This window comes from Loxodonta africana, chromosome 8 (genome assembly GCF_030014295.1).
Source record: "Loxodonta africana isolate mLoxAfr1 chromosome 8, mLoxAfr1.hap2, whole genome shotgun sequence".
In the NCBI taxonomy this organism is placed as follows: domain Eukaryota; kingdom Metazoa; phylum Chordata; class Mammalia; order Proboscidea; family Elephantidae; genus Loxodonta; species Loxodonta africana.
In genome coordinates this window covers 99,623,966-99,648,335 of record NC_087349.1, presented here as the reverse complement: position 1 = coordinate 99,648,335, position 24,370 = coordinate 99,623,966, and the positions used below count along the sequence as shown (strand labels likewise).

At 38.9% G+C, this 24,370-nt stretch overlaps 1 protein-coding gene across 8 annotated transcripts in view; it reads right to left on the bottom strand.

Moving 5' to 3' along the window:
- The window catches only part of STARD3NL (STARD3 N-terminal like), a 47,389-nt gene that overhangs the window by 19,129 nt on the left and 3,890 nt on the right, over positions 1-24,370 (bottom strand). The window contains exons 2-4 of one of the 8 annotated variants that reach the window (XM_023544259.2): positions 17,736-17,849; positions 6,321-6,405; positions 3,576-3,858 (exon numbers count right to left, since the gene is read on the bottom strand). In XM_023544259.2, coding sequence (XP_023400027.1) covers positions 3,576-3,779 — 204 coding nt within the window. In that variant the 5' untranslated portion in view covers positions 3,780-3,858; positions 6,321-6,405; positions 17,736-17,849. Of the gene's footprint in view, positions 1-3,575; positions 3,859-6,320; positions 6,406-9,460; positions 9,630-15,393; positions 15,478-17,735; positions 17,850-24,370 lie in introns of those variants that run through there. The other 7 variants (XM_023544258.2, XM_023544260.2, XM_010587166.3 and 4 more) reach the window with 7 other exon arrangements.

The following is a 24,370-nucleotide window of genomic DNA, read 5'->3' as shown; positions in this document are numbered from 1 at the left end:
GTAGTATTAGGCTTTTTTGGACTTGCCCAGCCCCTTCAGTCCAGGGGAGTTAGCTGACTGGTAGCAGGGAGGAAAACAGCTAAGTTGGAAAGCATAATGAGGGCAAAGTACTTTTTCATGTTGAACAGCCTGGTCCTGATACTTCTCTAATGGCCTACGCACCTGTTTATGACATTTTCTTTCCTTTCTTAAAATGCCCACATTACAGGGCAGTGTAAAACATGTGCTATGTCTTCCAGCTAAACTCTAAATCCCATAGAGTTTTTTTTGTGGACCTAGCAACATCCAAATCAGAAGCCGGTGCTCTGGCACACACTAGAAAACGGTGGATCTGGGTGAGTAGCAACTTAAGGAGTCAGGTATCAAAAGAAAATGAATACTATTGGGTGTCATGAAAAACCCAGGTCAGGATCAATAATTGGAAAAAAACAGAACTAGAAATTGGATGTTAAAAAAAAAAATTACTGAAATAGTCATGGTGAACTATCTTAAAGATCACAGACCTTTGATTTTCTCATTTTACAACTGGGGAAACTGGTAGTCAGTGGAAAAACAAGGATAAAAGTACATTTAATTGCTAGACCTGATGATTTTGAATTTATGTCGCATATAGACATGAACAGATCCCCTCTGATGAACAAGAGCAGGGTACAGCTCGCTTCATTTACACTTTCTTAAGGGAATACGAGAGGAGGGAAACAAGAAGTGTGATCACCAGACCCGTGAACTCCCACCAAAACTCTACTTCATGGCTTCCCCTCAAATAAAAGCACATAGTGATATTAGAGGCAAACCAATGAATGCCTTGGCTTTGTGCTGTCATTAAAATATTTTTTAACTCTGTCCCCTTAAAAATGCTTTCCTGTTAAAAGAAGCATTTCTTTTTCTTTTTCATCTCTCATTATACACGTTAGTCTTGAAAACATCTTATTCCTTTAAAATGCACAGTATTTTAAAAATTTTCTTTATTATGTACATATGGAAGAAACAGTAAGAAGAAACACGCCTGTATTGCTATATCGTATTACTGGCTTCTTTTGCTTCAAACAAAAATAAGGCATATCCATTGTGTTAAATTTACAAAAGAAAAATCTGTGAACAGAAAGAGTAGACTCATGTATATTATTGTGATTCTGGAAGAAATCTCATCTTCTAAAGCGCAAAGTCAAACACTGTGCTTGGTTACTTGCTTTTTAAGTATTTTCCTCTGTCATGTGAAAGCATTTACTTTCATTACATGCTTGGTGCAGGTGCCTTGGGTCCCAGCAGAAAGCCCTTTTAACACATAAACTCAGCAGTGCAGGATCTGGGATGAAATCCCAGTTCTGCCACTAACCATGGGAATTTAGGCAGGTCATGAATCATCTGTGGACCTTAATTTCCTTATCTGTAAACCAAAGGGATTGGTTGCTAAATCTAGTCATGGACCTTTCTAGAATTAAAATTCTACCATTCTATGATCTCTAACCCTGGTGGTGTAGTGGTTAAGAGCTCAGCTGCTAACCAAAAGGTTGGCAGCTCGAATTCACCAAGCACTCCTTGGAAACCCTATGGGGCAGTTCTACTCTGTCCTATAGAGTTCGTATGAGTCGAGATCAACTTGATGACAATGGATTTGGTTTTGGGTTTATGATCTCTAGGTTCTTTTACATTCTTAAAAAATTCTTCAACTTTTTTTTTGGTGGGGTAAGAGGGACACTGTGATTTGTAATGGGTGGGTCTTATGTGTTGGGAATTCAGGTAAAATAAGACCTTTTTTTTTTTATGTATTACACATCCTTCTGTTTTCTTTTGTCTGTATAGAAAATAATGACTTCAATATTATCCAATTAATTAGGCCCTATGTACTCTCATCCATTAATTCTTGATTATAAGAGAAAACTTATCTAAATTAAATGGTAAAGAGTAGAAAGTTCTGATTTCATAACATTTGCATTATTAGGCCTAAATACAGCTCAGTAAATATGTTTCCATAATGAGTTTTGTTTCTCTGTAAGGATTCATGATGAAACTAAATGAGATTCAATGACCCTAATGATTAAAAGTCTGGTCTAGAATTGACATTACTGCTATGAACCAAAATATTAATCAAAGTCTAGATTAAGATGTTGGCATTTGCTATTAAAAGGCAATAAAATTCATCTTCAATTAAGAATCTCAACAACTGTTCAAAATTTCTTCATTTTACATATTCCTTATAAAGCACCTAGCACTATGCCTGGCAAAGAGTAACCTCTTAATAATAAACAGCAGCCAACATTATTACTACCTAGGTCTTTGCACATATTTCCTGAAAGTAAATTAACTGATGAAGGTGAAAGAAGCAGAAAACTTTTGTCTTAGAGAAAAGGCTTCTAGAAGAGTTTACCTATTAGCTGGGAAGGAACATAAATAATCAGACTCAAGGTCTTAGGGAGAAAACTGATTTATTGGGTTAAATAAAATATATTATTAAAATACTTTTCACCTATATACTTTTACTTTTACTAACGTGGTAAAAAAAAAAAAAAAAAACCTATTGCTGTCAAGTCAATTCCGACTCATAGCGACCCTACAGGACAGGGTGGAACTGCCCCATAGGGTTTCCAAGGAGTGGCTGGTGGATTTGAACTGCTGACTTTTTGGTTAGCAGCTGAGCCCTTAACCACTGCATCACGAGGGCTCCAATACGGTAAACAGAGAATTTAAAACTACACACGAGGCTTCTAGTGTATTTCTATTGAACAGCACAGGTATAGACAATTATTTGAATTCATGAAAATTGCTATATAAGCCTGACAAAACAGAGGAAACCTCCAAACATTTCTAGGACAACCTTTCTGATAAAGTATGAATAAATAATCTCTTCTGCAAAAAAAAAGAAAGCATAAACCAAAAAAACAAACTCACTGCAGTCAAGTCGATTGCAAAGAGTAGAACGGCCCTACTGAGTTTCCAAGGCTGTAATCTTTATTAAAGCAGAATGCCACATCTCTCTCCTGCAGAGCAGCTGGTGGGCTCAAACCTCTCAGCAGCCGAGTGCTTAACCACTGAGCTACCACATATGCAAAATTCTAAACATGGGAGCTAGAAAAGTAGAAGCAACATCTAAAACATATTTAAAAAGCAGGCTACATTGTATGGAGCAATGGTCGGCAAACTTTTTCTGAAAAGGCCAGATAGTAAACATCTCTGGCTTTGTGAGCCAGATGGTGTCTGTTGTAACTTTTCAACTCAACCACTCAGCACAAAAGCCACCACAGACAATATATAAACAAAGGGGCATGGCTGCATGCCAATAAAACTTTATTTATAAAAACAGGCCAGCTGAATTAGGCCTGTGGGCTGTAAATGCCAATTTTTGTGATACAGCATGAATTCAAATGTCAGAATCCCAAAGTGAGTTTTAAATTAATGAGGTCTGTTTTAAACAATGACATTAAAGGCCAAGAAAGGTCCAAATCAGCTGGTGAAAGTCCAAATGTTGCCTCATTTGGAAAAAGATGGAACTCACTAAATGAGGCAAAAACAATGAAAAAAATGAGAAAATTATTTATCTCTGGAAATAATTCTTAAAAAGTCATGAAAAAACTTACATTTAACTCTATTATCCACAGTAATGTTACAAATAAGAGGTCAAAGGTGACAAACAGACAGAAAGTCCTCCTGACATCGGATATGCCTTTCTTTTCCCTTCCTTCATAGGACTCAATCCTGGCCATGAGCTGTGTGGGGTTGATGGAATGGACATCACGCAGAGAAGCATGAGACCTCTGGCTCCCAGTGAGAGCATTCTCCATGTCTTCTGGTAGGTGGTTCACCCTGGAGGAGCGTTAAAGGAGCGTTTCGCTGACTTCACCATCCCTAGAGAGAAGAGACCTAGGGAGAATAAAAGAGAGACACCAAGTTAAACGAGAGCTCACCTAATGCAAACTGCACTATGCCCACTACCACACAACTACTTCTGTAACCTGGCAGTAGTTTCTGAGGATTGTGGTAGTTTCAACATAACAAGCAAGTGAAATGAGAAGCAATTCACGATGTTATCAACTAATACTAAAAAATGACTTAGGGAAAAAACAATAAAGAAGAATGCAAATATATAGTAGGGAAGGCTGGAGACAGGATGTTAACCAAAACTACAAGGTGTGGCTGATGACCTGGAGCAAGGTGACTCTTGGTGAAAGAGCCCAGCCAGTTCCTTTGCTGTGCCAGCGAGAAAACCCCTACAGTCCTAAACTGTCACAACCCACGGACTAGTAAAACACTGACTGAACAGTTTCCCAGAGAAAATGTAACCAGACGTGTGCTCCAGCTATAAAACATCTGTTTCCCATAGAGGAACTGTTTGTTATAAAAAAAGAAAAAAAAACCATTGCCATCGAGTTGATTCCGACTCGTTGCGACCCTACAGGAAACACACGATTTCCAGGGAGCAGTTGGTGGATTCGAACTGTCAACCTTTTGGTTAGCAGCCGAGCTCTTAACTACTGCATCACCAGGGCTCCAAAGGTTAAAGCCACTATGCTTTAAAATGAGAACCACTTCTACCAAAAGTACCTAATAAACTGAACTGAGCATTCCTCCATCGTCTCTTGCTTAATGAAGAAGCATGTTTCTAAGTGTCATCTTGGAAAAGACGTGAGCGTACTAAGCGTCATCTTGAAAAAGATGTGAGCGTACCCCAAAGAGTTCAGCACTATGCAAATACCTCACTGATGATTACAGAAACTACAGCCCTATGTGGAGATGCAGGTCCCCCCTAAAGCCTGGAAGTGCTTCTGTAATGAGAGTAAAGAATAGTAATCTAAGCAATCTGATCTCCTCACGGATGGGACAAGGTCCTTAAACAGAAAGTGTGGTGGGTGGTATTATTATTTGCTAAGTATTCCACATTCCCCTCCTGCAGTACCCGTCCTTGTGGGGGGATTATATGCCCCTACTATGTTAAGCTCCTGTATTTCTTTGGCCAATGTAATGCAGGCAAAAGTTTACGTTACTTGTGACCAGAAGTCTGAAGAGACTGTGTAGTTCACCAGGTTCTCTTTCCTTTTGCTGCAATGACTGGCAATGTTCAGATAAAGGACAGCCTTTTCAAGGTAGGTAAAACAGAAATTGGAAATATATTGTGACACTTCCCTAAAGTGATATAGTCTTACTTGGTCCTACTCACTCTCAAGAACTTTGTTTCTCTACACTTTATCTTAAACTTCTCCCTTCCCAATTTCAGTAATTAAAGTCCTTTCCACACTTTCATATAATGTAGTGATAAAATGACACGACATTTTTGAAACCAATTGGTTATATGAACTAACATACTTAAAATATTCATACCTTTTAATCTAGTAAATTCTACTTCTGGAAACTTGAAGGAAATTAAACTATAGACCTTCAATGTTTGATCTACGGCATTATAAGTCAGGCTAGTAGTTATCTTTGGGGAAAAGGGGAGCGCATTTAGGGAGTTTGGTAAATTTCTCTTCTTGACGACAGTAGTGGTAACATGGGTGTGTCCACTTAGTGGTCATTTGCTAATCTAGTGGCACACTCACCTGTGAAAATTCCAAATAAGAATTGTGCACTTCTCTATATGTATATTATCCTTAAATAAAAATCCTTACTAAAAACGACTTTATCATAATGTATCTGTAACAGTCCCAATTAGAAAACAACCTAAATATCTAACTATAGGGGAATAATTAGATAAAGAACAGAATATTCATAGTATAGTCATTAAAATAAATGCTTATGAAACATTTATAGTAACTTGGAAAATACTTACAATGTTGACTAGATTAAAAATGTGACTAACAGAATATACATACATATATATCTGTGTTTGTGTATATATGCATATATACAGAGAGAGCCCTGGTGGTGCAGTGGGTAAGTGCTCCGCTGCTAACTGAAAGTTTGGCAGTTGGAATCATCAGCCACTTCTCAGGGAAAAAGATGTAGCAGCTGCTTCCATAAAGATTTACAGCCTTGGAAACCCTATGGGACAGTTCTCTATCCTCTAGGGTCACTATGAGTTGGAATGAACTCGACAGTAACAGATTTGCTTGGGTTATTTATAGATATATTTCACAACTCTGTAACATAAAACCGAATTTTTAAAAGAATATATAAAATATTTCATATGTTAACAATGATTATCTCTGGCTGATGAGGTTATATTCCCCCCAATTTCTTCTTTTCTACAGTTTCCAAACTTCCTATTTTGCATATACTACATTTAAAACGGGAGAGACTCAATTTAAAGGCTATTTTTAATAAAGTCTTTATTTTTAAAAGTCTTGGAGAGATGTTTCCCTGGAAATATTCACGTGACTTCTCCTCACCTGTCTGCTAATGTAAGCACTCTTAGGTAACAACTTCTAAGTTGTTGGGTAAGTTTCCTCAGAGTCAGCAAATCGGCAAAGCATTCTGAAAAGGTCAAAAGGAGTCCACTTCAATGCTTTGTAAAATAAAACATAAAGTGCCAAAAACTGAGAGTATTTCTACATGATTTCTGTCTCAGTGAGATCAATACCATCGTATAACAACAACCCAGTGGAAGGAGTATCACTTGCATATTCCCCAGTACAGCAGCTCTTAAAACAAAGCTTGCAAAGCATTGAAGTTATTTGTCGGAATTCCAAGAGTAAATTCTGGAAAAATAAATGCAAATGAATGTGAATAGTATGTTTACTGTGACCAAATACACATTTTGAAGCTGAAAAAGAAAGGTGAAATGTTCTCTAAAGCTGTACCTGGATGAGTACAGACACATTATACATTAAGAAAAATCAACCTAGGAAATTTTTAAGCCCATTCAATAATCTAGCAACTAATAGAATTAAACAATTAACTTAAATTCTTACACTTACTAAAATGTAAATTCAATAAACTGAAACCTCAGAGGACTAATTTTAGGAGGAAAATTATTTGCAAGGTAATTAGATCATTTTCATACTCTCAGTCCCCCTTTCACAAGCCCACTCCTTGTAAATACAAAAAGACAACAAAAGTCAAACACCAACTCTAGAAATCTGTGGCTTGATATTTAAAAAATGACATTTATACAATGCTATACACAGACTTGACTTGGGAAATGAGAACCATTACATTACTTTTCAGAGGTGTGTGTTTGTGTACGAAGGTATGTATGACTAATCAGCTAGAATTTAGATACTTGCAATAGCTTCAATAATAAAGTTATGCAAAACACAGACTGTTCTGAGCAGCCTGACTCGGATCAAGTTAAAAAGAGGGATAGCTTCCTTTTAATGTGTAATAAATAATATATAATATTATTTATATTATTAAGAGAAGAACAATTCCTAAAGCCCCTTATTAGTCTATGATTCCAGGAATTTATCCTGTGTCCTTCTGAAAGAATCAGTCCAAGTGTCAATTGCTCCAGGAAGACTCGCCTGAAAGCCTCACCACATCTCAATCCGCAGGCTGGGTCAAGTGCATCTCTTTCAAGCTCCCCTGGGACTGTGGAGAGGCCACTTACAGAACTACTTACCACAGTGGGCTACAATTATCCATCTACTTGCCTGTCTCTCCCACGACCTCGTGCACTTAATTTTTTTCAACAGAATTTGTTTTACGCGCCTCTCTCTCTATATTTTTTTATATCTCCAAAGACTAGCACACTACAGGGCACACAGCAGGAACAAAACAAGTATGAACTGAATAAATTCTATCTAGCATCTAGCACACAGATCAGAATACAGCAGGCTGCAAAATCAACACTGAATTCAGAAAACCACAACTGTTCATTTCTTAGAAACAGCTTGGATATTTTCCCAGATGTCATTTCAGAAGTATTAAATATTCAATCCCTGGTATTGAGATACTCCCTGGGGCTGCCTTAAGGAAAGCTAAGGCTCTCTAACAGGGTGTTAAGTACTGATTAGCTGTACACACAGGAAATTAAATCTACAATTCAGGGTTTATTCTAACTGCCGGGGAAACATGGGAGGAGGGTGGAGAATCATAAAATAAAAATATCCCCTTATCTTTTTTTGGGCTCTGCATGAAGAGATGAGAATCCTCTTTTGTTGATTTGGTTTTAGAAAAAGAGATTGATGTCTTAACTGTTTCATCTAGGTGGGTAACTACCCTCTATACTATAATAGTTGCCAGATATTGTCACAATTACGTTGCATAACAAACTACCCCAAAATTCAACAGCTTAAAGCAAGATTTATGCTTAAGCTCACAGGTCTGCAGGTTGTTTGAAGTTCCACTGATCTAGAATAGGCTCAGCTGCACAACTCTACTTCAGGCTTTGGGCAGCAGAGTTTGCTTCAAACTGTGGGTTCAGATCTGCCGCGTGTCTATCATCCTCTTTGGACCAGGCCCAACCGTGGTGTGCTCTTCTCATGGCCAAAGGCAAGAGCACAAGAGATAAGGCAGACCATGCAAACACTTTATAATCTCTGTATACATCGCGGCTGCTCACCCAAGCCCAAAGGCAGTAGAGCAGGAAGTATTCTCCACCCAAAGGAAAGGGGGAGCTGAGCAAAGAATTGCTGATTAATATTCCCATCTAGCCATCAACCTTCTAAGCTAGGAGCTAGAAAACTATGGCCTACAGATCAAAAATGGCCTGCTGCCTGTCTTTGAATATGTTTTATAAGAACACAGCCACACCCATTCCTTTTGTCTACGGATGCTATCACACTATAACTACAAAATTGAGTCGTCTCAGCAGATACCATATGGTCCACAAAGCCTAAAATATTTACTTTACTACCTGTATTTTTCTAAAAGGAGGGAATACTGCTTTCATCAGCTTCTCAAGGGGGACCTGGATGAGATTTGGAGTCATTGTGTTAGTGTTAGCAAAAAAGAGTACATTAATCTGAAAATATTAAATTTTTCAACACACGCTCTAAGCTGATTCTGTGGCTAGTAAAAACCTGTAATTCATTCTTACTTTTCTACAGGTTGCCCTAGTGACACGTCGGGAACAGGTGGTACTGCCTTACATGGGCTTATCCGAGGGCCACTTAACAGTGCTTACAGCCTGGGTGAGCTGCTTTCTGCCTTATTCTCTTTCCTGAATGCCACACTACTAGAACTGGAGGAAAAATTCTACCCTACACTTATGCTGGCAGCTTCTAAAATATGATATTCCTTCTACATGAAAACAACAACAAAAAATGCGATCCTCTGCTTTTGGAGAATCGCTTGCATCTTTGGGATCCTTCTACTGCATCTGTTCCCGTGCTGGGTGCAAAAGCTCAGCCGCAATTCCAGCTCTCTTCGCTTCAGCACAGAATTAATGCTGCCCAGATGGTAAACAGAAGCAGTAGCTACCACTTAGCTAGACCTTTACAGGAATCTCCCAATTTCTCATACCGTTCCAGGTGTAGAAACCCAAAACTGCTGCCGTCGAGTCAACTCCGACTCATAGCAACCCTACAGGGCAGAGAACTACCCTATAGAGTTTCCAAGGAGCATCTGATGGATTCGAACTGCTGACCTTTTGGTTTGGAGCTGTAGCTCTTAACCACTACACCACCAGGGTTTCCAGGAGTAGAAAAGGACTCTTGATATTTGACGTGCTCTTGGTGACAGCCAAACCAAGCCTCCCAATCCAACCATCCAGCCTTCTTCTCTGTGCTGCTTTCGCCAGGACACTGTATGTTCTCCTCCAAGAAAGAATGTCAGAATAACAGACATTGAAAATATTTAATTCAGAAAGGCCTTAGTCATCATCTTATCCAATGGCCTACAGAGTAAATTTGGTACACAGACAGGTTGTGCTTGGTCTTAATACACTGTTTCTACAGATTCTGAATGAATCACTAGCATTTTAAATAATTAATTTTCATATAAAAATCAAGATTTTCAGCTTCTCCTGAAAAGCTGTAAGATATAGCATCACCAGGTCTGTATTCCTTCACTGTGACAATAAAGCCAAGAGCTACGGATCTCTTTAGTGGGGCATGTGCTCTCCTCTGCGCCTCAGTCTAGGCCTAGGCTGCAGCCATTTGAGTTTGCAACCTGATTTTTCCAACTGCCTTGTTTTACAGGCAAAAAAGCGAAGGCTGACGTGGATTATATGCATACATCTACCTAAGAGACATTTTAAGATATATTTTAGGATTCAAACTCGAATCTTCCACTTCTTTCCCCTAGATTAGCCTGCCACACCCCAGATTCCTAGAAGGACCCAGGAGGGACATCAGAAGGTGTTCAAATGGCCCCTGGGATGCAGTTCTAGGTTGTCAGAGGCCCTGAGGACAGAAGCTGCCTCAGGACCTCGGATTCAATGCTGGGCTCACTGTACCCTGGGACTGGGTTTCTCTTGGGGCAAGAGGTGGCCCAGGCTGGCTATCTTCTTGCAAAGCACACCACATGTTACAAGACCCGGTTTATGAAGTAAGGGTCCTACTTAGAGCCCTCAGTCTGGAAGATGAAGCAGCTAGAAGTGGGGAATGGGAATAGCGAGGGAACAACCTGACATTTACAAAGATTCCTCGCCAGTAAGAGAAACTGGCATGATGACCAAAAATCACAGATGCTTTAAAAATAAAGTTGGTTGGAACAGAATTCAAATTCTTAAAATGTCCAGACTTCCTGGACCAGTTGAGACTAGAGTGCTCCCCAAGACTGTCTCCCTCAGATACTCTTTAAACCTTGAACCAAAATTATCCCTGGAGGTCACCTTTTAGTTAAATAACAGATTGGCTCATAAAAATAAATATCATCCATGAGTACTGTGCTCCTTTAAAAAAAAAATCACTTATATGAGACTACAAACCAAAAAAGAAAAAACACCAAACCCTTTGCCATCAATAGTCAATGATTACTCTAAAGCAAAGGTGAAAACGTAAGGGGGCAGGGAAACTACAGTACTGCAAACATACAACTAGAACGGAAATAACGAGATTGTTGACACTTTGTGAAAATGTAATACATGTCACTAAACAATCTGTGTAGATACTGTTAGATGAGAACCTAATTTGCTGTATGAACTTTCACCAAAAACACAATGTTATTTAAGAAAATAAAAATAAACATGCATGGAAAAGAGGGGTGTGAAGGTAAAGTCCAGAGTATTAAAAACCACTGCAAGACAGAGACACCATCATATTCAGACAGTACCAATAAAAGATGGGAAAAGTTATGCCATGCCTAAGAAAACCTGGCAATTCTACAAGGTTAACACATGTCAAATTCAACCACTTAGTCAACATTTCATAAAATTAAAATGTTCTACTTAATGTTTGCTTAAATGAGGCCATCTATGTTTTTAAAGTATCTCAAAGTTGGTTTGTAGATTTGCAGGTATGTTCTAAAAAAAGAAAAAAGTATGATTCATAGTTCTGCACCGTTAGTGATGCTACGAGGTGTGTCAATTTTACCTTGGAAAGTAAAAGACCTGGTGGAAATTTGATGAAAGTAACTTCATAAGAGGTTATTAAAAGATAACCACTGGGGAAAGAAGGGTTGCCAGTGGGCAAGGTTAGAGAGCTGAAGCATTTACACAACACCCCAGGCTTCCTGAGCTGGAGAACAATCACCATGAAGTACTACAGGAAGTTAAATAAAACCAAAATCACACAGACCTTTCTTTGGCAAACTGATCACTACTATTATGTTGATATTTCAAAATAGCCTTAGTTTTCTTTATGTGTATATGTTTCAAGTTAAATATGACATCTAGCAAAGCAATTTTAATGTCTGAAGTACTGGGTTAAATTTTAAAACACCTACAAACCACATCCAAATTAGTAGTTGGAAGATGGGAAAATATTGTATAGAGAAATATATTTAAAAAATCAGTTGTTTCAAAATAATAAGTGAAAAATTCTAAAAAAAAAATTTAAATAAAATCAACTTATTGGTACTACTGCAAATAAGAACTAAATCTTCCCTAGGTCAAGAAGTCAAATTCTGCCAGCAGATCCCTGTTAATACACCAAGTGAAAATGAGTGAAATGTTTAAAAAGAAAAAAATGATTTATGTGTGTGTGTGAAATGCTACAAAGCTGATTTGCTCATTCTGTCAGGGCTGCAAATGGTGGAGAAAATTCTGAAACAACGAAAATAATATCACCCTCTGAGAGTTAAGCTAGAAAATCAATGCATAATCAATCAGAGTAGAGATGTATAAGCCAATGTAGTCAAGTATAGCAACCCTGAAGGACAGAGTAGAACTGCCCCACTGGGTTTCTAAGGCTGCAATCTTTACGGAAGTAGACTGCCACATGCGACTGGTAGGTTCAAACCACCCATCTTCTGGTTAGTAGCTGGGTGGTTTAACCACTGTGCAACCAGGGGAGTATCTATGATCTAGCAAGCTGACAGGACATATGATCAGACCTAAAGAGGGAAAAAGGGAATGTGCTCATCAGGCAGGGGTGAGTCAGTCAGGAAAAGAGGAAAAGGGGTGTCACAAGTCTACAGTGGTTGTGTCCATCCCGGCAGGCACTCTTCAGGTGGGGCACCTTGTCCATCAGACTTTAAGTATCTCCAGTCCACTGCCTAAGCTATTCTTAAAATTAACATGATCACATCAGGATATCATCAGTGTCTTTTGTCACTGAACAAAGTAATTTAATAATGCCCTGCCTGACTCCCACAACCCTTTTCTAATTCCAAGCTTCATATGAAAATATGATATTCTATATAGAGAAACAATAAGCTGATCAGGTTGAAATAAACATTTGTTCTACGGCAGTACCTGAGGTGTTCATTGTGAATTCTGAGACGTGAATCCACCCATGGGAGGCAGAGCTATCCCAGTGGGGATCTGTAAACAAAGCTGAGGAGTCAGGTTTCTCAGTCAACAAGAAAGAAGGCTAGATTCAGACACTAATAAAGTCACCAACATGATGTCACTGAAAAGCACTTTAGAAGGTGAACACCTAGATTTCTCCTGATGACCCTCAATGGCATCTGTTGGATCATCTTTCTTTGGAATGGGTACAAATATGGATCTGTTCCACTCGGTTGGCTGGGCAGCTGTCTTCCAAACTTCTTGGCATGGAAGAGTGGACGCTTCTAGTGCTGTATCTCTTTGTTGAAACATCTCAATTGTTATTTCATCAATTCCTGAAGCGTTGCTTTTCGCCAACACCTTCAGTACAGCTTAGACCTCTTCCTTCAGGATCATGGGTTCTTGATCATATGGTACCTCCTGAAATGGTTGAATGATGACCAATTCTTTTTCGTATAGTGACTCTGTATTGCTTTCATCTCCTTTTGATGCTTTCTGGTTCATTTAATATTTTGCCCATAGAATCCTTCAGCTTAAGAAATGCTGAGCATGTTCTTCCCTTTTGGTTTTCTATCTCCAGATCTTTGCACATTTCATTACATGATGTAACTCTGTCTTCTCCAGCTACCTTTGGGAATCTTTTGTTCAGTTCTTGTACTCTGTCATTTCTTCCTTTCCCTTCAGCTACTCTACGTTCAACAGCAACTTTCTGAGTCTCTTCTGACATCCATTTTTGGTCTTTTTTTTTCTCCCTGTCTTCTTAATGACTTCTTGCTTTCTTCATGTACGATGTCCTTGATGTCATTCCACAACTTGTCTGGTCTTTGATCATTAGTGTTCAGTATGTCAAATTTATTCTTGAGATGGTCTCTAAATTCAGGTGGGATATACTCAAGATCGTACTTTTGATCTTGTGGATTTGTTCTACTTTTCTGCAACTTTATCTTGAACTTGCACATGAGCAATTTCATAGTCAGGCCCTAGCCTTGTTTTGACTGATGATATTGCACCTCTCCATCGTCTTTTTCCATAGATGTAGTCAGTTTGATTCCTGTGTATTCCATCTGGCGAGGTCCATGTATATAGTCACTGTTTACGTTGTTGAAAAAAGATATTTGCAATGACGAAGTCATTGATCTTGCAAAATTCTATCATGTGATCTCTGGCATCGGTTCTATCACCAAGGCCATATTTTTCCAACTACCAATCCTTCCTCCTTGTTTCCACTTTCACATTCCAATCACTAGTAATTATAAATGCATCTTGATAGCATGTTCAATTCAATTTCAGACTGCAGGCTATGTCCAGACTGAATAGAATAGCCTACCCCGCCCCCCGCCCCCAAAAAAGTGAAGAAGCTGGAAAGAATTACCTAGAGTCCTGGAGTCAGACAGCTTTATAGGTACTTTAAAATATGAAATAAAAGATGAATAAAATTCTATAAACTAATCCAGAACATTAAAAAAGGAAAGCTATCATTATCGTTAAATGTCGTAATAAAGTAATAAACTAACATTATTTGACAAAGAATGCACACAACAAAAGCATAAACTAATCCTACTTATTAACAATTATGTTAATTATGTTAACAACATGAATAGCTTCCTTACTCTGAGACTTTCTGTGTCACGCATAGTGTTGAGGGCATTACATGTTATTGTTGTTAGCTGTTGTCAAGTCCGCCCTGACTCACTTCATTTAAGCCTCACAACAGCTCTGAAAAGTAGGTCCAATGGAGAAGAACGTATTCCTAAGGCATCATGTAAGTAAAAACTCGTATAGACAAAAACCAAACCTAATAAGGGAGGACAGATATTTCTGTTTACCCACTAAAATGTTTCACTGTATTTCAAAAGCATGCATGAACACAACTTAAAATTCACTTGGGCCAAAAGCTCTGAAATTATGTACATTTTGATGAGTTTTTAATTTAAGGGAACTTGTATAATTTTAAACTTTGTAGAATAATTCATTTCCATATAGGCACACAGTAAGTTAAAAGCTTGGATGCTGACCAAAAGGTTGGCAGTTAGAATCCACCAGACACTCCTTGGAAACCCTATGGCAGTGGCTCTACTCTGTACTATAGGGTTGCTACGAGTCGGAATTGACTCGATGGCAATGGGTTTGGTTTAGTTTTTTGTCTTAAAATGTAGTCCTCTCAATTCTTATTCTCCAAGTTTTGAAAGACGTAGATATGGAGAAATACATCGTTGATGTAAGAAAAACAACAGTGCAAGAAGAAAGAAACTTGGCAACTGACAATTGGCCTAGGGATACAGAGAATATCAGAAACAGAATATTAGAAAACAGAAGAGGTGTGTGTGCCTGATTTTCAGGGACTATACATGTGGAAATAGAGGCCGTATTTTTGATTTATCAGTAGAAGCCTGAAAACTCAACTGTAAGATGGAATTTCCCAAGTGTTAAGTATAAGTTCAATTAAAAAAAAAAGCCAGATGAGTGTGGGGAGAGTTTCACTTTACAGGAAAATATCAGACAATACAGAAGGAATAAGAAAATTAGAAAACCACATTTTGTAACTACCAATGCAATAATTGATTCAGACAAATATCATTAATGAATGCCAAAAATTATTAAGTAAAAAATTGTTGGGGAATAGACTATCCATAGTCTCAAGGTATTATCCCTCAAATTACTTCATAATTTCAATGGGAATAATGTACCTTTACAGTCTGCAGTCACCACCTGAACCAAGTAATCAAACTGCATCACCAAGACTTGGATAAGTTGGTCTTATACGCCTTCCGATGACATGCAATAAGAAGTATACAACATCAATTACGAAACAGCCTTGCCAAAAATGTGTAACCTGAATCTAATCATAAGGAAACAATCACACAAACATAGTACCTAGGACATTCTACAAGACAACTATCCTGGACTCTTCAGAGAAGTCAATATTGTATAAAACAAAAGGACAATGAAAAGAAAGACTGTTGTGGGGAAATCCTTCAAATGTAAAAGAACACAAAGAGATACAACCATCAAATACAATGTATAAGCCTTGCTCAGATCTTGAACTTAAGAAAAAGAGAAAAAGCTACAAAAGACAATTGGTAAACTGATTATATATGAGATGATACTATGGAAGTACTGTTAACCTTCTAAGTTTAATAACAGTATTCTGTTTATGCAGGAGAATCCTGTTATTCTTAGGAGATATGTGCTTAGGTACTGAGGGCTAAGTGTCGTGATGGACACATGCCTGAGTTGTTCAGAAAAACAAACATAAACATAAATAAATACACACACCCCCACAATATATATAAGTATATACAATAAATATATTTAAACATAATATGTATGTAGTGTATGTGTGCGTGTATATACATATACACACATATGGCATATATGTATATAGCAAAGAGTAAACCCAAATTTTCATTGTAAAAAATCACTAAATCGACTTTGCTATATGTATAAGCTGCCTCTGAAAGCATAAAGGAACCAGAATCATCTTTGAAGACCTCTTAAATCATTCTAGAAAACAGACTGCACAAGGATTTTGTATATACAGCTTTGTATAATAATTCTTATGTACATGGAAGTTTGAGAAGAACTTATAGACTTCAAGGAAAGCCTACATACAGACATCCAAATAATTCTCCCCTTAGAATAACTATCAAGTTACCTAGACATGAATGCGGACTGGTTGAAGGCTTCTAAAGTGCTTGTGGCTGCAGAAAGAGTCATTCTGTTTGAATTCTGAACTAATGTCACTTAGATACTTGATGATGGTCTTTGTTGTGGTTGTTGTTATAGGGCTTAAGTGAAATAGTGCAGTTACATCATGCAAAGAGTTGAGTCTAAAGTCTCCTCAGGTCTTCAGTTAAAATGTGCACAAAATATCATTGTACTATAAGCTTTTAAAAGCCAAGTTTGTTCTTCCTTCGTTCCCTACATAAGTACTGAAACTCCTCCCAGAAACTTAGGAACAATATCTTTTACAGAGCACCACCTACAAATGCCATGTGTTGTTTTATTCATGCAGCCAACAACTTTTAACACTGCCTACATTTCAACCGCTTTTCCTTCGGTTCCTCCTCTTACTTTTAAGAACATGGATAGTCCTACGTACTATCTATATCTGTATCTTCAGTTTTACCCAGAATGTTTGTTTTCTAGGTCTCCTGCTTTCTAGTGCTGTTTATATTTGTCTGGGATGTAATTAATGCATTTACTCCATCCTGATAAATCCGTTCACTCTTCGCTGCTTCTCTTCCCACACAATACATTCAAGGCTCCCTATTAAAGCTCCATGTCATTTCTTGTAATTTTGTCTCGTTCAATGATTTCCACTAATATCAGAGCAGATGTAAGTACAGCAATTCTGTGTGCATAAACAGAATTTAGCCTTTTGAAAATCTGCTTTAAGACTCAGATATATTTAGACATTAATATCAATGACTTAGAAAAATTAAAGCAGAATATAAATGGTATGTTGTTTTTAAGTCATTCGTCTAATAGAAACTAGTTTATCTCCCCGGCCCAAACCTGTTCCCACAGTAATTTTACTTCTAAATGATCTATTTCCTATAGGATACTAAAGATACTAATGAACTGTTACTTCACATATAGCATATAGAGGGCAAAATATTAAAACTTAAAGATGGCTAGGTAAGAACATTTCAGTGTTTTGACAACTTATGAGGCAAACCTAAAGCATATATTGCGAAGCTGAGTCTCGAGATTTATTACAAGATTTAAGAGTTGTACTTGAGTGTTTTTGAAAATTCAAAGCTTACCCAAGAACATACCACATCTGTTTCACTTATTCCACAAATATATTTTGAGCACCAAAATTGTATCACGTGTTCCTCTAGGCACTGGGGATTTATCAATGAGCAAAACAGACAAAGTTTCCTACAGCTTACTTTCCAGAAGAAGAAGACAATATACAATATAATATGGCAACATTAAATTGAGTGGCCAAGATGACCTCATTGAGAAGATGGGATTTGAGAACAGGCTTGCAGGAGGTAAGGGAGAAATGCCATGCACTTACTTGTCAGGAGGAAGAGCACTGAAGGCAGAGGGAGGATTAAGGGCCAAAGCCCTGAGAAGGATGGAGTTAGTTGGTCAAGCAGGAAGTTCGGCCAGGAGGTCAGTGTGGCTGGAGCTAAATGAGAGCCATGAAGAGCAGCAGGAGGTAATAACAGAGAGGTTAACAAGGGCCCAGGCCTTGTGGGACCATATCCAGAACCCAGTGCCGTCAAGTCGATTCTGACTCATAGCGACCCCACAGGACAGAGCAGAACTACCCCACAGAGTTTCCAAGGAGCGCCTGGTGGATTCAAACTGCCAACCTTTTGGTTAGCAGCCGTCGCACTTAACCACTAGGCCACCAGGGTTTCCTGTGGGACCATACAAGCCGCTATCAGGACTTTCCCCCTATATAACATGGGGAGGCTTTGGGAGGTTTTCAGCAGCAGAGGGGACATGATCCGGTTTAAGCTTTAAGAGGCTCTCTGCTGAGAGAAGCAGGGAGACCAGTTAGGACGCCATGGCAAAATTTCGGAAGAGAGATGACATACCAATTTAGCAGGGTAGGGTGCCGATAATGGAGGTGGTGAGAATTAGCTGGTCCTAAATACAGAGCCAAGGGTATTTGGTGATAGATTGGTGAGGACTCAGGAAAACTCCAAGATTTATGGTCTAAGGAACTAGAAGGATGGAGTTGCTATTTACTGAAATGGGGGAGACAGAAAAGAGGCACCTTTAAGGGCGAAGATTCAGTTTTGAGGGAGAAGAGGCAGTTCAGTTTTGGACACACAAAGTTTGAGATGCTTATTAGCATCCAACTGGAGACAAAATAAATGGTCAGATATGAGCCAGGAGTTCAGTGGTTTGGGTTAGAAATATAAATTTTGGGAGTCATCAGCATATAGATGGAATTTAAAGCCATGAAATTTACTTACAGCAGAAATTAAAATGTTGGCACTTTACTTCATAAAAGATGAGAAGAAAACAAAAACTAAGAAAGTCCATGCTACGAATTGACTTATGCCCCCAAAAAGTTATACTGAAGTCCAAACCCCTGTACCTGTGAATATGACCCTGTATGGAAATAGGGGTTTCTTCTGTTATGTTAATAAGGTCATATGGGAGTAGGGTAGGTCCTAAACCTAATCCCTTTTGAGTAAAAAAAAAAAAAAAGTGGTGTCTTATAAAAAGAGAAGAATAGGCACAGAGACAACACACAGCAAAGATCCCATGTGAAGATGGAAGCAAATTAATCTACCAGCCCAGGAACACCAAGGAGTGCTGGCAGCTACTGCTGGCATAGTGGTTAAGAACTATGGCTGCTAACCAAAAGGTCAGCAGTTCAAACCCACCAGGTGCTCCTTGGAAACCCTATGGGGCAGATCTACTCTGTCCTTTAGGGTCGCTATGAGTCGGAATTGACTCGATGGCAATGGGTTTGTTTTTTTTGTTTATTAGTAGCTTAAAGAGACAAAGAAGAGCCTTCCCCTAGTGCTAACACCCTGAATTTGAACTCCTAGCCTCCAGAACTGTGAGAACATAAATTTCTGTTCTTCGAAAGCACCCACTTGTGGTATTTTTGTTATGAAGGCACTAGGCAAATAAGACAGTGCATTTAATTTTAGAACAGAAATTAATTATGAGGTAGGCCCTATTTAAATGCAGTAAGAGTCTTTATTTTATTTAATAATACGCATTGAACACCTACAATGTGTACAGACCCAAGCAAACATTTAAAAGGACATAAAAGGTAATGTAGGAGATCTGCTCTCAGCAGAACTTAATTCTAGTCGAGGAGCCAGACATATAAATAATACAAGAGAATGACTGAAGGGAGGGAATAAAATCAAGTATGTATTCTTGGCAAAAACTATGTCACTGGAGTCTCGGGGGACATCTCAGTCAACTGGCTTAAAAAAAAAAAAAGTCACTGGAGATGTTGCTTAGCCCCAGGGAAGAAGACTAAGCTGGAGAAAGAGAGGCCATTTGAAAATGTATATTTGCTCTTCCACAGACCATGGGTTAGCAAAAATGGCAGCAGTCCATGGAGCGGCCAAAGTCGTATTGGGTGGTACACAAAACTTGTAAGCCCACCAGCCCTGTAGGGGTCAATAACCTGGAGACGAGGTAGCCAGTCATTTCACCAGTATCAGCTAAGTTGGATGGCTGGCATGGTGTAGCTACATCTCATTACTGGTTGGATAAGTCTCACCCAAGATGGGCTCTGGGAATAAGAATATTCTTTTTTTCTTATCTTTTTCAGAAGCTGCTATCAGGTAGCCCAAAATAACTAGAACAGAGTCTCTACAGCTACATTTTTCCAACTTCTACTGTCCCTTTCCAATCTCTGGTTCTCCTTCTACTAGATCTGGTGCTCAAATTAATTGTGTACCTATTTTTCCCCCCTTTCTCTGCTTCAGCTCTAATTCTTCCATTCAAATCTTTTCTCTGCAGCTCACTCAGAAACTCTTGTTTTATAGGTCATAGAAGCTATTTATCACACCATTTTCCTTCAGGAGACAAGTAGGTCACATCCACAAGTACAAAAGACTGTTTTTTTTTGGAGGGGGGTTGCTGACCATCCATCTTTTGCCGAACTTTCCTTTGTTCCCACAGAACGAAATCTCCCCTTAGCTTTTCTAAAAACCACAATAAATCCCTTACACGATACCTGATGGTTATTGCAGAGCTATCACTATTTTTTCCAAATTTGATCTCATTAGTCAACCATTAGCAGACAGGTATGCAGAGGAAGCTTGATGCTCCTCAGTAACATATTCTCATGAATGTTTAAAGGTTCCTCTAAGTGATGTGTTGCCAGCCTTAACAGTGATGGAGGCAATAGTTATGTTGCTACCTAGATAGATGAAGGTCCCTTAATTAAGGAACTTGAAATATTTTCCAATAGGTATGAGGATACCTCTGCACCATGCAATGCCACTTATTCAGTGTTTACTGAAAGCAATTTTCAAATAACCTAAAAATGCTGTCAACTCTTAGCACAGAACTGGCGATCTTATTAATCTAGATCTGAAAGTCAACAGTGTCCACGGCAGTGAGCTACATGCTCTTCTAGGAATCACAGGAAAGTGACCAAAAGGACACACTTAGCAACTATCCTTCTTCATCACAAAGAATTAATAATGTGTTCATCATAGATTCTTTTGAGGTCTCCCCAGACCTATCTTCTCCCTAAAGAGAAACAAGAAGCTGAATTTCAAGTAGCTGGCTGGTGAGTGGGCAGCAAAGCCAACATGGCTATTCCCAGGCAAGCTTGGTTTCTCTTCATTCAACACTTTCCTGGAAGGGCCGAAATAAGAAATGTTCCTGCAAATGTCACTCTAGCCAACAGAGGCATCTTCTACTCACTGGTCCTTTAGTGGCTCTGCAGCTGGTGGAAGTGGCATGCTAATAACAATGCCAGGGAAGACATGATGTTAACTGCCTCAGAGTTAGTTGAGGCCAATTTCCTATTTCACAAACTAGAGCATGTTAATGCAAAGGAGTGCCATTCACATCTGGAAACCCTGGTGGCATACTGGTTAAGAGTTCGGCTACTAACCAAAAGGTCGGCAGTTTGAATCTACTAGGCGCTTCTTGGAAACCCTATGGAGCAGTTCTACTGTGTCCTACAAAGTCGCTATAAGTCAGAGTTGACTCGATGACAACGGGTACAGGCATTCACATCTATGCCCAGGAATAGCTGCCAACAGGACAGAAGTTACATATATTACCTCCCATAATGATATATAAGGATGGTACACGGGTCCAAAAAAAATTGCAGCACAAATGGTTAACATGCTTGGTTGGGTTCACTCTTCCCCAGGTTCATTCTGCTACAGAGGAAGCCCTGTGTATGTGTTATTATTACTAATAATGTTATTATTATTAATAATGCCAAAACCAAGTTTTGGATATACTCCCACCTTAGTTGGAGAAAAACCTATTAGTTCAAAAGCTCTTGTGTTACCTTTGATGAATTTAATATACTGGATAAATAGTAAAGGGTACTTTCTAAGACTGTGGTTCCATATGGTTAATTAAACAGCAAGTGGTCAATTAAAAAAAAAAAAAATGAGAATATATTTTCCTGAAACAAAAATCAAACCTGAATGTGCTCTAGTGAGCTATAATACACAATATTGTATATTGTCCTGGAAAATATGGGACACGGGAATCTGTGGTTACTGTAACAAAGAAGGTACTAGGCCGCCCTCCAAAAACTCTGGGTTTAATATGCTGAGGATGCCCACCAATCCCAAAGTATTTTTTGAAAAATTGTGAGTGGAGTACAAGTGACAGAGAAAGATTTTAAACTAAAGAGCCTACCAAACCCCAGTGCTACCCCATTCCATCCTAGGAAAATCCTCCAGGCTTAAGTAGTTTAGGGAAACCCCGGTGGTGTAGTGGTTAGGAGCTACAGCTGCTAACCAAAAGGTCAGCAGTTCAAATCCACCAAGCGCTCCTTGGAAACTCTATGACGCAGTTCTACCCTGTCATATACGGTCGCTATGAGTCGGAATCGACTCGACGGCAGTGGGTTTGGTTTGTTTTTTAAGTAGTTCAGAGTCAGGAATCCTTGGTGAGAGGTACTGCTTTGATCTTGAGTCACAACAAGAGGTATCTTCCAGGTCCAGGTCAACCCACAAGCAAAACAAGTGAAACAATCCAGGAAGACCTGACCTGTGCTGATACACCTGTAAGAGGCTGCCAGGAGCTCTGATGCTGAACACAAGAGCCAATAATGGCCTGCAACAAGCCCCTGCTGCTGTGAGCTGGGGGACTGACCAAGAAGACTGGCCTAACACTACAAGTAAGAAAGGTGCCCTGGGCCATCCACATTTTCTCTCTGGGCCTCAGTTTTCTCATCTATAATGTTAAAAAGTAGAATTAGTATTACCGTTCTCTGATACCATAAGCACAGAGAACATTGTCTGTATTTGCAAAAATGTTCCTTCAACATTTAAAGCCCAAAGAAGTGAGCTCTCTCAAGGGGTTACATGATAACTAGAGAACTCAGACTCTTAGCTAAAACAGGAAAGAGGTTCTGTTGAAACAAAGCCAAGAAAAGCATAACAGTGCTTTAACTCAGAGATGAAGTAATAAGAATGTAAATAAAACCAGAAGGCTCTTCAGTCTGTGAAAACTTTACATGTATAACACTAATTGTTATTTCTTTTAAACTGAAGTCAACATATATATAAGCACCCATGTGAGTTGGAATCAACTAGATGACAATGAGTTTGTGAGAAGGAGTGTCTGGGTGGTGCAAACAGTTAAGTGCTTGGCTACTAACTGAAAGGCTGGCAGTTTGAACTCACCCAGAGGTACCTTGGAAAAAAGACCTGGGGATCTACCTCTGAAAGATCATAGCCATTGAAAACCTTATGGAACGCAGTTCTACTCTGAAACACATGAGGTCGCCTGAGCTGGAATCAACTCGACGGCAGCTGGTTTGGTTTTTAGTTTGGTGTATAATAATGCATTATTAAAGATAACAAGATTGGTAAACTGAGTCACCAAGACAGTCTCTCGAAAATGCTGTGAGAAGAGAAGGCTTTCATTAAAGAGACATAGAAAATGTTTCATTGAGGAAGCAGCCTTTGAGATGGACTTAGAAGGATAGGTAGAACTTTATGGGTTGGCATTGTCCATCTAGAAGGCATTCCAGGCTGTAGACAGAGTAAAAGCAAAAGCACTAAAGCTGAAAAGCTCAAGGGTAAAGTTCAGGAGTCAAGTGTGGGGCATTGCGCTCTTGGCAGGAAGACAGAACTGTAATCTTGGGTCAAATCATAACAGGCCGGATCTTCAGAATGTGGATGCCAGTTGACGAACGTTTAAGAACAGAGATACCCAGTGCCATCGACCGTCGGTCAAAATATCCAGCAGATTGCTTAAAGAGCAAAAGAACTCGCTTGTTTAAGTTTAAATATATTTCAACACTTAAGAATAATTCCTATAATATTATCCTAATTTGACTAATGGAAAAGACAATATTTCGTTATTGTTGCTGCACACCATCGAGTTGATTCTTACTCATGGTGAACCTGTATAACACAGCAGAACTGCCCCATAGGGTTTCCTAGGCCATATTCTTTACAGCAGCAGATCTCCAGGTCTTTTGTCCAGTGGAGCTGCCAGTGGGTTTGAACCACTGACCCAGCTGACCGCTTAACCATAGCAACATCAGGGCTCCTTCCATTACGTTGTGTGTGTGTGCCATTATGTCATACCAAACCAGTTGCCACTGAGTCAATTCTGACTCAAAGTGATCCTATAGGACAGAGCAGAACAGCCTCATAGGGTTTCCAAGGCTATAATCTTTATGTAAGCAGACTGCCACATCCTTCTCCCTCGGAGAGGCTGGTGGGTTCAAACCTTGGACCTTTTGGTTAGAAGCCAAGGCTCCTATTACCTATATTGTTAGGTTAGGTTAGGTTAGGTTAGGTGAGGCTATAGGGTCAAAAAGCCCTGCAGAAAGTAAATTAAGTTAATAATCTATCATATCCCAATCATAAATACTAAACTAAGCAAACCTTAGAAATAAATAATGGGTTTTTTGTTGTTATTGTTTTTAAGTTTAGGAACATACTAACCCATTTCTCAACCATGTATTTTATAAGCTGATTTTTACTTACTATTTTTCAACAATAATAC